The sequence below is a fragment of the Papio anubis genome, chromosome 18 (assembly GCF_008728515.1).
Source record: "Papio anubis isolate 15944 chromosome 18, Panubis1.0, whole genome shotgun sequence".
Lineage (NCBI taxonomy): Eukaryota > Metazoa > Chordata > Mammalia > Primates > Cercopithecidae > Papio > Papio anubis.
In genome coordinates, this window is record NC_044993.1 from 11,893,724 (window position 1) to 11,907,540 (window position 13,817).

At 44.2% G+C, this 13,817-nt stretch overlaps 1 protein-coding gene across 15 annotated transcripts in view; it reads right to left on the reverse strand.

Annotated features, from left to right (window-relative positions):
• WWOX (WW domain containing oxidoreductase) overlaps positions 1 to 13,817 on the reverse strand; it is a 1,119,479-nt gene that overhangs the window by 1,102,089 nt on the left and 3,573 nt on the right. For 14 of the 15 annotated variants that reach the window (XR_002519090.2, XR_004179639.1, XR_004179640.1 and 11 more), the window contains exons 2-4: positions 8,377 to 8,441; positions 7,020 to 7,077; positions 3,341 to 3,519 (exon numbers count right to left, since the gene is read on the reverse strand). Coding sequence is in view for 12 of the 15 variants with exons in the window: in XM_017953716.2 (XP_017809205.1) it covers positions 3,341 to 3,519; positions 7,020 to 7,077; positions 8,377 to 8,441 (302 nt within the window). In the remaining 3 variants the exon portion in view is untranslated. The remainder of the gene's footprint in view (positions 1 to 3,340; positions 3,520 to 7,019; positions 7,078 to 8,376; positions 8,442 to 13,817) is intronic. The other variant, XM_021931565.2, reaches the window with a different exon arrangement.

Here is a 13,817-nt window from a genome sequence, read left to right on the forward strand (position 1 = left end):
AAACATTTTACTTACAAAGTCAGGCAGTGGGTCAGAGTTAGCCCGGAGATCGTAGTTTGTTCATCCCCAATCTAGACAGCTGAATCCAGTCAACAGCAGTAATACCTGCCTATAAACCTTAATTATAACACCAAGGACTTCATGAACCCACAATGCTTTATTCTGACATTTCCTCCAAATCCTTTTATCTGTCAGAATCACTGATTTTTTAGATGAATTAAGAATCCCTCCAATTGCCTTAGTAATATCAGTCACAAAAACTCAAAATACAGCTCCGTATCACTTACAACTGCGAGAGGAAAATGATACAAGACAGAGTCTGCTCAGAGGCCACTTCAAAGGGGGCGCAGCTCCAGTGCAACCCTGAAATCTGGCAAGGGAGGGATGTCCCCTTCCATATCAGTGAGATCCTCGCCAATGGCAATTCCAACAAAGCAGTGTCATGTGGGGCATTAAAAAAAAAGAAAGCAAGAACCACTGGAAATACTAGATTTGTAAATCGGCTTTTGTAAGGCAAATTAGATATCTATGTTTTTATTATGGAGTCACCACTTCCAAAACAAATCCTGTTATGTTTTGTTTCAGCCCACTCTGCCTTAGAGAAAACGTACATCCACAAGGTTAAAGATTCCACAGTTTATCCAAAGAAAACAGGCTCCCTTGAGTGGACAAAGGAAAGGGACCACCACCAGCACCATTACAGTTTAGACAGAAGATGACTCCTGAATGCCCCAGAAGTCTTGGAAGTAAAGATGCCCAATTCATTCACTCAGCATTCAGCTATTTCATTTGAAATAAGTGGAACTGAAGTAGTGATAGCAATTTACAAATTGGCGTGTTTCATAGCTTAGTAGAAGGACTTTATCTAGAAGCCACAGCCTACTTGGGCAAGGACACTTTCTAAGGCAGCCACACAAGATATAAAAGCGAACTCAGCAAAGCCATGTGCCTCTCTGCAGCCTCTTCCTTTCTTCAGGCCTGATACCACTGCTGCAGGGTGAAAGTGACTGGTGAGTTTTTGATTGCATGGAACTTGCAGTACGATATTATTTCAAAAATTCAGAATAAAAACGTTCGCCACTCACCTAGATGTATGCTTCCCAAGAGTGGAGGGGAATGGGGTGAGGTGACAGTGAGAAAGGCCATTCCTGTGGAAGGTGACAGCTGGGGAAAGAGCTGTGGGCACTTGAATAGGAAAGCCTGGTCTCCCTAAGACCTTGTACGACATCTGTGCCGTCCTGAGCATTACAATTTGCCACAACCTCCAAGTGGACCGCAGACACCTCCTGCGGTGTCCGCAAAATGAACCATAGGTATCAGGAAGGAAGAGTCTTAGGGGGAAGTGGGAGCTGTGAAGAGGCACAAAGAGTTTTTGGCTTTACTCCAACATGTGAGGGCCATTCTCAACAACCACAAACTTATTCTCAACGCTTCAGAATCTCCTCCTCTCCGCCAAGACTTATGTATCTAACTAGATATTACCCTTTTAATATTCTGAACCTACTCTGTCAGTCCTGGATTACAATGTCGTAGGTCTGCTGTTGCAAATCTTTGAAAGAGCATTAGCTCTATTTGAGAGTCTGCTAGGTAACTGTAATGTCACATGGAGCAGTTGGAACACTTAACACAAAAAATAATCAGCAGTCACATATCTTACTCATTAGAGAAAAACAGTCTAGCTAGAAGATTAAGAGAATAAGATCTCTAAAGTCTCTGGTTAACTTGTTAAATTTTTAAAAGAGACATTTTTAAGTCCTTAAATTATTTTTTCTTAATTATTCCACAAGTGTATGGGTCCACACATTCACCCTAACAGTAGTTAATATGATCAACAAAATGTATTGCTTCTTGGATTGGGGATGCAGCCACTGTTTTTAATATTACATCATCAGTTTTGACTTCAATGACAATTATATAAAATTTACTTCAATGTAGGGACTGAACATATTTGGAGCCCAGGATGAGGTATGAGAGTTGATTTTAAATAAATCCCTTTCAATTCTTAAAAAAAAATCCCATTTGCTTCTTCACCTTCGTAGGCAAGTACAGTCAAAAATTCTCGGCTCGGATGGCAGCCTGTTAGATTTCAGACCTTGTACGACACAATAATTGACCCTTGAACAACGTATTTTTACCTCCTGTGCTTCCCTAATCATGCCAGAAAATATTTCTGGAGCTTCAAGGAATTGTTCAAAATTAAGAAAGAAGTGTAGATGGTTAATGGGTACAAAAAAGAAAGAAAGAATAAGACCTACTATTTGATAGCACAACAAGGTGACTATAGTTAATAATAACTTAGTTGTACATTTCAAAATATCTGAAAGGGTATAACTGAATTGTTTATAACTCAAAGGATAAATTATTGAGGGGATGGATACCCCATTCTCCATAATGTGATTATTTCACATTGCATCCCTGTATCAAAACATCTCATGAACCCCATAAATATCGACACCTTTATATACCCACAGAAAACAAAAATAAAAACAAAATTAACAAACAAATGAGTACAGGAGACCATCAAGGGGGCAGTGTAGGGACTGGGAGGGACCAAAAGGACAGAGAAAACTTGAAAAAAGACAGCCAAATGCAATGTTTTCTATGTCGACAAATCTGAAGATGCATATCTAAACTCAAAGCAGGTGGTTCTCACTGAGTCAGATACTTATGTAAATAGACCAAAGCAAAATCAGAATAAAAACCTATGAAGAGTTATGGTTTGCTTCTGCCTTGCTCCTGTCTCCTTAACAGTCCATCATATCGAAGCAAGGATACCCTCTGGAGCCATCTACCCATGATGGCCTCTGTGGGTAAACACTGGCAATTAAGAGGGTTAATTTAGAGGTGAAGACAGGAACTCATTCTCCAATTTTATAGAGAAATAAGATCCTGTGCCCAAAGAAAATGATATGCTCAGTGACCAGTCGAAACCTGTACTATCCTTTGTTCCAAAGACATAATACCTTGTTGTTCCCCGTATTCTATTACCAATCAATTTTGGTTTGAATAACTCAGGTAATTGGAATATGCCCGTACACCATGCAGACCAGGTCAAAAACTCTTAAGACGGAGCCTGTTGTCTCTTATCCCTGAATACCAAAATAGCCACAGTCTTTTGCTGAGTGTTCAGCTTTGGGAGACTTCAAGGTCAGCCCCTACATAGGCTTCCATGACAACATTAGCATTTAAAAAGAGGTGGTGATGTTAATGAAATGATAGCTGAAAAGGATAAAACTCATGTTTAAATCAGAGAACCACTATACAAAATTCCATTATAGTGAGATCTAAGTGGATTTCATTATAGCAGTCCCAAAGATAAATAAATAAGTGAACAGCCTACCTATTCCTGAATTAGCTCCAGTGACCACAACCACTTTGCCAGTGAAATCCCGGCCCTGGAGAATTTCCATGGCAGTGGTGCTGCCGTCATATCTCTGCTGGGTGGTTGGTTTTGTTGGATTATCATCCACAGTAAATGCCAGTCTTGGGTCCACGTAGGTGGTTCTTTTGTTGATATGGCTGCCCAGAAAAGGAGCAAGCAGTGAACCCACAGCAACGAACACAGGCATTTATAAATATAACACAATCTTACACTTTAGGCAAACCCCAGTTTTCATAGCCCAAAACGCTTATTCCTTAAACCTGAAAAGAATTGGGGCCCACTGAATCTAACTTCCGGCCTCCAGAAGGATCACATTTCTGCCAAAAAAGATAGTCATCAAACCCTTCCTTCAGAACTGCCTAGAACATATGCTGTAACATACAATAACTATTGCCGTGTATCCTTAGATCTCAAAAAAGGCTTCTTGAGAAGGCTTTGGGTTTTTATCTAATTCATGTAAATGCAGCTGTAAGATCTGCCAGCCACTCTTTTCAGTAGATTTCAGTTATTTCTCTCAGCCCTGTGCAAGGGTCTAAAGACGTAGAGAAGTAGAAAACTCAAAATGGAAGTCTTAGTTGTAAATAAGAAACCTGCCGACTAATAAAACTCTAACGATTTTCATTTGAAGGCTCTGCACTCATACCTTCTACGAGCACTCATTTTGATTTGGAACTGATTTAAATCTTGTAGAAATGGTATTAAAATATACTGGAGGCTGGGCACAGTGGCTCACACCTGTAATCTCAGCAATTTGGGAGGCCAAGGCAAGAGAATCACTTGAGCCCAGGAGTTCAAGACCAGCCTGGGCAACATAGTGAGACTTCGTCTCTACAAAAACTAAACAAAATTTCGAGTGTGACAGCACATGCCTGTAGTCCCAGCTACTCGAGAGGCTGAGGTGGGAGGATGATCACATGAGCCCTTGCTTACTCCTCTAGATTAGACCAGGAGCTGGCCAAATATGGCCCACTGCCTGTTTTTGTAAATAAAGTTTTATTGGAACACAACAATGGCCATCACTGGTATATTGTGTATAGCTGCTTTAGCAATACAAAGGCAGAGTTGAATCACTGCAACAGAAACCCTATGGCCTCCAAATCCTAAAACATATTATCTAGCCCTTTACTGACAAAGTAGACAGCCCCTGCTCTAGCGAGGTGGCTCTCAAGCTAGGGAGCATCAGAATCCCCTGAAGGACTTATTAGAGCGCAGACTGCCAGCCCCACCCCGGTGCTGGTTCAGTGGGTCTGGGGTGGGGGCCTGGGAAGGTACATTTTTAATGAATTCCCAGGTGATATTAATGCTGCTGATCCAGGAACCATGCCTGAGAACTGCTGCTCTTGGTTGATTAATATCCATTTCAGGGAGTAACTTTCCAAGCGTGAATGCAAAGGCACACAGTGCACAGGAGAAAACTGATCTGACTACATAATTTAAGACATTCGGCCAGGTGTGGTGGCTCATGCCTGTAATCCCAATGCTTTGAGAAGTCAAAGCAGGAGGATCACTGGAGGCCAGAAGTTCAAGACCAGCCTAGGCAACATACTGAGCCTCAGTCTCTACAAAAAAAGGTATTTAAAAATTAGTTGGGCACGGTGGTATGGAGCAGGACCTGTAGTCCCATTCTGGAGCAGGACCTGTAGTCCCAGCTCCTCAGGAGGCTGAGGCAGGAGGCTCACTTGAGTCCAGGAGGTTGAGGCTGCAGCAAGCTGTTACTGTCACTGTACATCAGCCCTGGATAACACAGCAAGACCCAGTTTGAAAACAAAAAAAAACAAAACACACACACACACAAAAGAAAGCTTGGAAAAAAAAAACGTTTCCAACATATAACCAATGCGTTGATATCCTCAATTAACTGAGGGGGAAAAAACTTTCACAAGTTAGGGGAAAAGCCTTTTAACAAATAACAGGCACTCCCACCTATCCAACTGCTAGGCAGCCTTGTCCTGGGGCTGCCTATGGCGGCCTGAGAGACTCCTCTCAAGCAAGCCTTGGCCCATTTGCTCTCATATTAGTTGTGCACCAAAAGTTCACCAGGTTTGCTCAAAAAACACGTATGTCATTTGAACTTGTTACTGTAACTACATTATTTAGCAAGCTAGTATTACACGAACTGATAACATGGGAGGTGAAAAATAGTGTCACTGGTTATCTATGAAAATGTGGTTGAATGCTTTGGAGAGCCTCAAAGACAAGCAGCTAAAAAAAATTTTTGGTTCAATCAACTGCAGTGAAAATGCTAGGAAAAAACCATAAAAGTCCCAAATGATGTAGCAATCAGATTCTTTGAAAATACTGTGTTTGCTCAACCCTAAGGTGAAAGTAGAAATTGTAGATGTTATGTTACAGGTGTGCTTGGGGAAGGAAGACAACACTGGATCCTTGCAGCGAACTCAAACTCAAAGAGCAGGGCTGGCCCGACCCCTAAATGTTGGTGTACTTGAATCAAAACACTAAAACGTTTATGTTACATTCATAACTTAAAAAAAAAAATCCTGCTTAAATCAACTTCTATTAACCAACCAATCCTAATCCTGTCAAAGACTACTCAAGCTTCTAATTTAAATGTCAGCAGTTGTGAAACATTCATTCCCCTCTTAACTACAGTGGTCAGGAATACAGTCCCTGGAGCAGGTGCTGGGCTCAAAGCCTGGCTGTGCTACTTCTTTACTGTATAATCCTTACCAAGTCACCTACCCCCTCAAGTCTGTGTCACTGGCAGTAAGCTAGCGATAATAACAATACTACGTCTCAGGGCACCGTGGGGATCGAATGACCTAATGCTACAGACACAAGATGATCAGAATCAGGCCTGGCTCATGTTGTATGTTGGACAGGTGGTTACTATTGCTGCATGATACTGGAATTTATCCTGAAGACACAATCAGAGAGGTGAAAAAGTCTTACAGATAAGGATGTTCACTCAACACATTATTTATAATTATAGGTTCTCAATAAAAGGAATTTAGCATTAAAGTCCAATAGGCAATTTGATAAATTATAGTATATCTGTGCAAAATAATAACTCCAGAGCTGCTAAATAGCATCTTTTTGAAAAACAGATAAGGATACAAGAAAATGCTCACAATATATTATGTAGAAAAAGCAGGTTACTAAACAGCCCACACAGTGCATTCTTTTTCTTTTTTTGAGATGGAGTCTCATCCTGTCGCCCAGGCTGGAGTGCAGTGGCGCAATCTCAGCTCGCTGCAACCTCTGCCTCCCAGGTTCAAGTGATTCTCCTGCCTCACCCTCCCAAGTAGGTGGGACTACAGGCGCGTGCCACCACACCCAGCTAATTTTTGTATTTTTAGTAGAGATGGGGTTTCGCCATGTTGGCCAGAATGGTCTCGATCTCTTGACCTCGTGATCCGTCCACTTTGGCCTCCCAAAGTGCTGGGATTACAGGCATGAGCCACTGTACCAGGCCTCTTTACTTTTTTTTAAAGGATGCATGTGCATCGAAAATAGAAGAATAAATCCAGAGATGTTAAAAGTAGTTACTTCTGCTAAGATTACAGATCCATACTATTATACTTTGTATTTTTCTACAGTTACTGCGTATTAGTTTTATAATTAAAAATGCCTATTAAAAAGCAAAATAGCTGAGAGTGGTTTCTTTGTAGATACTTACTCAACAAAAAACACTTGTCCGTTCTCATCAGTTTCTTGTTCCCATCCGTATGGCAAATCTGAAACACAAGAAAGACAGGTCTACAGGTGCCAGGGAGAAGTAAAGACAATTCCCGGGTCAGGAAGGGGAGGAGCCCTCCAGGCCCCGCCCCAAGCCTGTCCCTCCCACCCAACAGCTGTCACATCAACTGGCTTCAGTCACATGTTCCAACTGCGGCAGCTGCAGAAGGCCCCTGATCCCACCTGGGCTCCACATTTTTGCCTCTTGCTTTGAAGAAAACCTATTTTATGCCTGATCACTCTATAAACCTTACTGGTTGCACCAATCAATGGGAATTCTCCCTTGAATGGGCTCACAGAACATACCTACGTGCAGGGCAGGCAACCAACGTCATTCATACGCTGACCTGTGATGCCTCAAATATTAGACGGCATTGCCATTTTTTCTCATGTGTACACGTTGACGCTTCAACTAGACCCTAAACCTCTTAAGGGCAGGAATCTTCTCAAACTTTTTTTTAAGATGGGGTCTCACTATGTTGTCCAGGCTCATCTCAAACTCCTGGGCACAAGTGAACCTCCCATCTCTGCCTCCGAAACTGCTGGGATCATAGGCACAAGTCACCTCGCCTGGTTCCTTCTTATACTTCCATTCTGTGGATCACACACTAGCTCAGAATCACCTAGAAGTCATGGTAATCTTTACGAAATTCCCAAATACTTACATATTTAATTCCATAGTATAGCCAAGAACAACTTTATAAACACTGCAACTATAGGAAAACATCATACACTGTGAATCAAAGCCCTCAATTATTTTTATTGTGTTTTCTGTTGTCATTTTTGCTATTTTTCAGACAGCATCTCACTCTGTCACCGAGGCTGGAGCGCAGTGGTATGATCTTGGCTCACTGAAACCTCCGCCTCCTGGGTTTGAGAGCGTCCTATTCCTCAGCCTCCGAAGTAGCTGGAATTACAGGCGCGCGCCACCATGCCCAGCTAATTTTTGTATTTTTAGAAGAGATGCGGTTTCAACATATTGGCCAGGCTGGTCTCGAACTCCTGACCTCAGGTGATCTACCCGCCTCGGCCTCCCAAAGTGCTGGGATTACAGGCGTGAGCCATCATGTCCGGCCATTTTGGTACTTTAAGGCCAGTAAGAAATCATCCTCACTCCACCCTGCGATCTCATCTTCTTCTTCTGCCAAATCCCATAAGCTCCTCAGAGTGGGAATCTGGTTTTCTCTACCAGAGAGCCCTCCCAAAAACACACCATAACCTGTCACCTCTCTGCCGGTGACATTTTCCCCGTCTACTTCATGCTTCAATCCAAGATCCTTTGACAACAACATACAAACCTCCTGCCACTCGTTTTCTTTTTCCAGTTTTTGGATGTTCCCACTGAGTCTTCTCCTCGGTGTGACTGTTAAAAAAAAAAAAAAAAAAAAACCACAGTAATAAATAAAAATTAACTCTTCTAAAAAGTAATCAATTGTATTACCTTTTTTTCTCTCCCAGATAATCCTCTCTCTTAAGAATAGTAAAAACAGACATTCAGAGACAGCATGGGCAGAATATAAACGTCACTGTTTACATCAGGTCAAATTCCTCATGTTAGAAGCAGCAGCAGCCCTGTAGAAATTTCTCGACAGCCTGCCTTTAGAAGCCAGATATAAGGAAGAAGTGAGGGAAGAAGAAGAAAGAGGACTGTGACCCCAGCTACGGGGTCAACTTTAGGAGGCTTGCTGAATCACTCAAAATATCTAGAGGCAGTTGGGCGCGGTGGCTCACGCTGTAATTTCAGCACTTTGGGAGCCCTAGCGGAGCAGATCACGAGGTCAGGAGATCGAGACCATCCTGGCCAACATGGTGAAACCCCGTCTCTACCAAAAATACAAAAATTAGGTGGGCACGGTGGCACACACCTGTAGTCCCAGCTACTTGGGAGGTTGAGGCAGGCGAATTGCTTGAACCGGGGAGGCAGAGGTTGCAGTGAGCCTAGATCACACCACTGCACTCCAGCCTGGCAAAAGAGCGAGACTCTGTCTCAAATAAATAAATAAATAAATAAATAAATCTAGAGGCATTTTGCTCTGTATTTGTTTTAGTTTTATTCCAGGATGTAGCGACAAAATTCATAATATCTAATGTATATAATCTCTTAAAATGTTTACTTATTTATTTGTATTTCTTTTTAAAGAATCAGGGTCTCACTATGTTGCCCAGGCTGGACTGGAACTCCTGGACTCAAGTGACCCTCCTATTTCAGCCTCTTCAGTGGCTGGGACTAGAAGCCACTTGTCCAGCTAAAATGTTTACTCTTTCCGCAGATGTAAGTTCAAAGTGTTTCATTAAGCACTGGTTCCTAACTGGTCCCAAGAGGTAGTTAAGAGATGGAGTAAGACAGCCCCATAAGTCACATAACTGTGCGCTGTGCACCTCTGGCTACGCGACCCCGTGCCTTAATCTCCATTCCCTCACCCGCAAAATAGAAATAATCCTAGCACTCATCTTGAGGGCTGCTATATAAGAATATTGTATATCCAGGGTTTCACATAGCACCTGGCATACAAAAAGCTCTGGGAAATGTAAGCTGTTACTGTGAACAAATCAGTTACATAAACTAGTCTGATTGTTGCGTCAAACTTAACATTTCATCTCAGACCACCACCCAAAGTTATAATTAAAATAGTAGGCCAATAACTAGAAACACGTGTCACCAGGTAAGAAGGAATCCAGGAAAACATACAATTACTTCATCAGGGAAAAAGCCAGGTGCTACAAGAGGCATTCAAAGGGTAGGTTGGGTTCCCTAAAAGTTTACCTACTCAAGCCAACACAGACAGTTACATTTTTAAATCAGCAACATCTATCTAGGTGATAGGACATGAACATTCTTTCCCTGTCAATTACTTTAAAGAAAATAAATACAGAGAGCATGAATTTTCTTAAAAAATTCTACAACTTGCAGGCAAGGTCTTTTTATGAACTGCTGGCTTCTGGTCTGTCTTGACAAAGTCTTGGCAGCTGGGTCTCTGTCACGGTGCAGGAACGCCTCACTCAGCATGTTGAAGACTGAGCAACCCGTGCTAGCTGAGTCCAGGCAGTGTCCTCAGCGCTGCCACCTCACAGAGCTGCTGAGAAGGCGAGACACGCGACACCTGTGACAGTGCTTGGAGAATTAAATCCTTGTACCAGCTACGGTATCAGTAGCAAAGACAAACTCCTACTTTGTACATCAACCACCATCCCATAGCACTTGCAAAAAAAGCAGCTCTATGGCTGGGTACGGTGACTCACGCCTGTAATCCCAGCACTTCGGGAGGGTAAGGCAGGCGGATCACCCGAGGTCAAGAGTCCACGACCAGCCTGACCAACGTGGAGAAACCCTGTCTCTACTAAAAATACAAAATTAGCCGGGTGTGGGGGCGCATGCCTGTAATCCCAGCTACTCGGTAGGCTGAGGCAGGAGAATCGCTTGCACTCGGGAGGCGGAGGCTGTGGTGAGCTGAGACCGCGCCATTGCACTACAGCCTGGGCAACAAGAGAAAACTCCATCTCAAAAAAAAAAAAGCAGCTCTGACTCTCTGGTAAGGATCATCCACTCTCCGCTGGCACAGAGGGAATACTGGCATACCAACTCCTGCTTCTCCTTCAAAAGGGACGGGAACAGCAATCAGATACACCAAGCATTGGCAACAACGCGAAACCTTCCTGCCCCTTGCAGAGCTGTCTCACGCTTCTTCAAGAAAGTTAAGAGACGGAGTTGCACTTTCCTTGCCTGCCATTAAAAGTAGTCTTCATCTCATAGGCACACATCAAAGGCGCTTGAAGCCTGGCTCCAAAAAACTCTACCCTCAACAATCCACAAAGTGGCTGGGCGCGGTGGCTCACGCCTGTAATCCCAGCATTGTGGGAGGCCGAGGCGGACAGATCACTTGAGGCTAGGATTTCAAGACAGCCGGGTCAACATGGCAAAAGCCCATCTCTACTAAAAATACAAAAATTAGACAGACATGGTAGCACATGCCTGTAATCGCAGCTACTTGAGTGGCTGAGGCATGAGAATTTCCTGAACCTGGGAGGTGGAGGTTGCAATGAGCCAAAATCACACCACTGCAGTCCAGCCTGGGTGAAAAAGCAAGACTCAACCTAAAAAAAAAAAAAAAATCCATGAAATGACCCTTAACAGTGGAAGCTGAGCCTTGACAGTAGGCAGGCTGGCGCAGAAAGAGCCTCCCGGCCCTTAGTAGGTGAAGCTGGGCCCTCAGACATGTAGCTTCATGCCTGGCCCACAGCAGGTGCGCAGATGTAAACATAGAGACTGAATACTTTCCAAAGGAGCTACAAAACTCACTCAGAATATTTATTTATTTATTCAGAAAGACGTTTAGAAAACAAAACAAACTCTGTCAACCTATGTTCTTGACTTTCACAGAACATGCCTAAACCAGGGTTTCTCGTCCTCACTGCTGGTGACACTTGAGGCTGAATCACTCTTTTTTTTTTTTTTTTTTTTTTTTTTTTTTTTGAGACATGGTCTCACTCTGTCACCCAGGCTGGAGTACGGTGGTGCAATCTCAATTCACTGCAACCTCTGCCTCCCAAGTTCAAGCAATTCTCCTGCCTCAGCCTGAGTAGCTAGGATTTCAGGCACCTGCCACCATGCCTGGATAATTTTTGTATTTTTAGCAGAGATGGGGTTTCACCATGTTGGCCAGGCAGGTCTCGAACTCCTGACCTCAACTGATCCACCTGCCTCAGCGTCCCAAAGTGCGGGGAATCCAGGCATGTGCCACTGCACCCAGATCACATCATTCTCTGTTGTGGGGTTGTCTTGGGCACCACTGGCCTCTGCCCATCATATGCCAATACCCCAGTCCCATAGCTGTGGCAACAGAAAGCGTCTCCAGACATTGCCAACCGTCCCCCGCAGAACACAACCATCCCTGGGGAAGAACCCAGGACCAGCTGAAGCAGAGACAGTAATTTGGTCGTGAAGATTCTGGAGCCTGACTGCCCGTTTTCTGGGTCTCCCATACGCCAGCCACTCTGCCCTTGAAGAAGTCATTTAATCCCATGCCTCAGTTTCCTCAACAGTTTACATGGGGACAATAACAGCACCTACTTCTCGGGGTTATAGAGTTAACACAGGAAGAACTAAGAACTCTACCTTTCAGCAGAAGACTTATTTTTCATAAACATAAAAATTAATTAAAAGGTGTTCTTTTTAATTATAACCTTAAATGACTTTTTAATGAAGAGAAAATTAGAACACATGTCCCCTAAGTGTTCTCCTATTCTCCTTTAAATAAAAGCCAACTTTGATTTTTTATTTTTTCAATAAGCTTGCCATTTAAAGAGATGATTAATAGTAATCTAAACTTAAACCAAAGGATTCAAAATTAAGTGAACATCATATTACGTGAATACCACACTTCCACGCATGGGGTGTTTTCTGCTATTTTTTTATTTTTTTTTTAGACAGGGTCTCATTCTGTGGCCCAGGCTAGAGTACAGTGACACAACCAGTACAGTGTCACTGTACAGTGACACAGCCTCGAGCTTCTGGGCTCAAGCAATCCTCCCACCTTGGCCTCCCACCATGTCCCGCCTACAGGGTGTGTGTCTGTGTTCTGAACACAGTGTAAGTTAACAGGGAGATCTAGAGTTGACGGTGAGGACAGCCAGCCCTGTGGACGCAGGAGACATGGAGGCCTCTGATTGCCAAAAGGCCTGAACTTCATAAGGAGGACAGGGAAGGGCAAACAAGGACGGCTCTGACACTGAGACCTTGTCCCTCCCTCCCCATGTCCCACGAAGGGGCTGCTCTGAGACTGTTAGGGGAGAGGGGTAGAAGAAAGGCCCACCAGCACTCTCAGGTCTCTGGTCTCCCCAGACCCCATCCCTGGGAGCCAGCCTGGTGGGCTTTGGAGCCCTAAGACGCACGTGCCTTTGAGACATACAAGTGAACCATGGGGCAGGTGGGAAAGCAGGAGAGGCCAACAGCAGCCACACAAGACCAGGCTCCACCAGACCCCGAGGTCTCAGTGGGAGCTACAGCCTCTCTCCCTGGCCGTGGCCCTGCTACACGAGGGGAAACAATATGGAAAAGAAATGACTCAAAGAGAAGCCTCCTAGAAAGCACATCCGCAAAGTCTCCCCAACCCCAAGAGAAAAACCAGCGTCACTTCCAGAGTCAGGAAGGAAAAGGGGTTGGAACGAGCACAAAAATTTAAACAGAAAAGGGCCAGGATGCTCACAGATCAGGAGAGATCAAGGGAAGGTGGGGTTGGGACGGATCAGAGGCATCCTAACCTAACACCCAAAGAACTTCAGCCTTTCTGCCCTGACACCCAGAGAACTGAGGGCTGGCGGGGATGGACAGAAGGTCCAGAGAGATGAGTCCTCCAGCTGGGAGCCAGCCAAGCCCTGGCATCTCAGCTGGTGTAAACAATAACTAGCTAATGCATGTGGGGCTGAATACCTAGGTGATGGGTTGACAGGTGCAGCAAGCCACCACGGCACATCCTGCACATGTATCCCGGAATTTTAAATTAAATTTAAAAAAAAAAATAGAGTCCGAGAGGCCAGCTTGACACCTAAGACAGTAGTCGGGGGGCTGGAGGAAGAGCTTTTGGAAACCATGTATGCACCCGAGCGCCCTGGCCATGGGAAGAAAGCAGATGGGAGAAAGGCCAAACAGCAGCAGGAAGGCAGGCACAGGGGGCACGCAGGGCAAGCGGGAGCAAGGGAGCCCCAGGGCCCTGGCGCCAGGATCCAGGGCACGCCTGCAGGG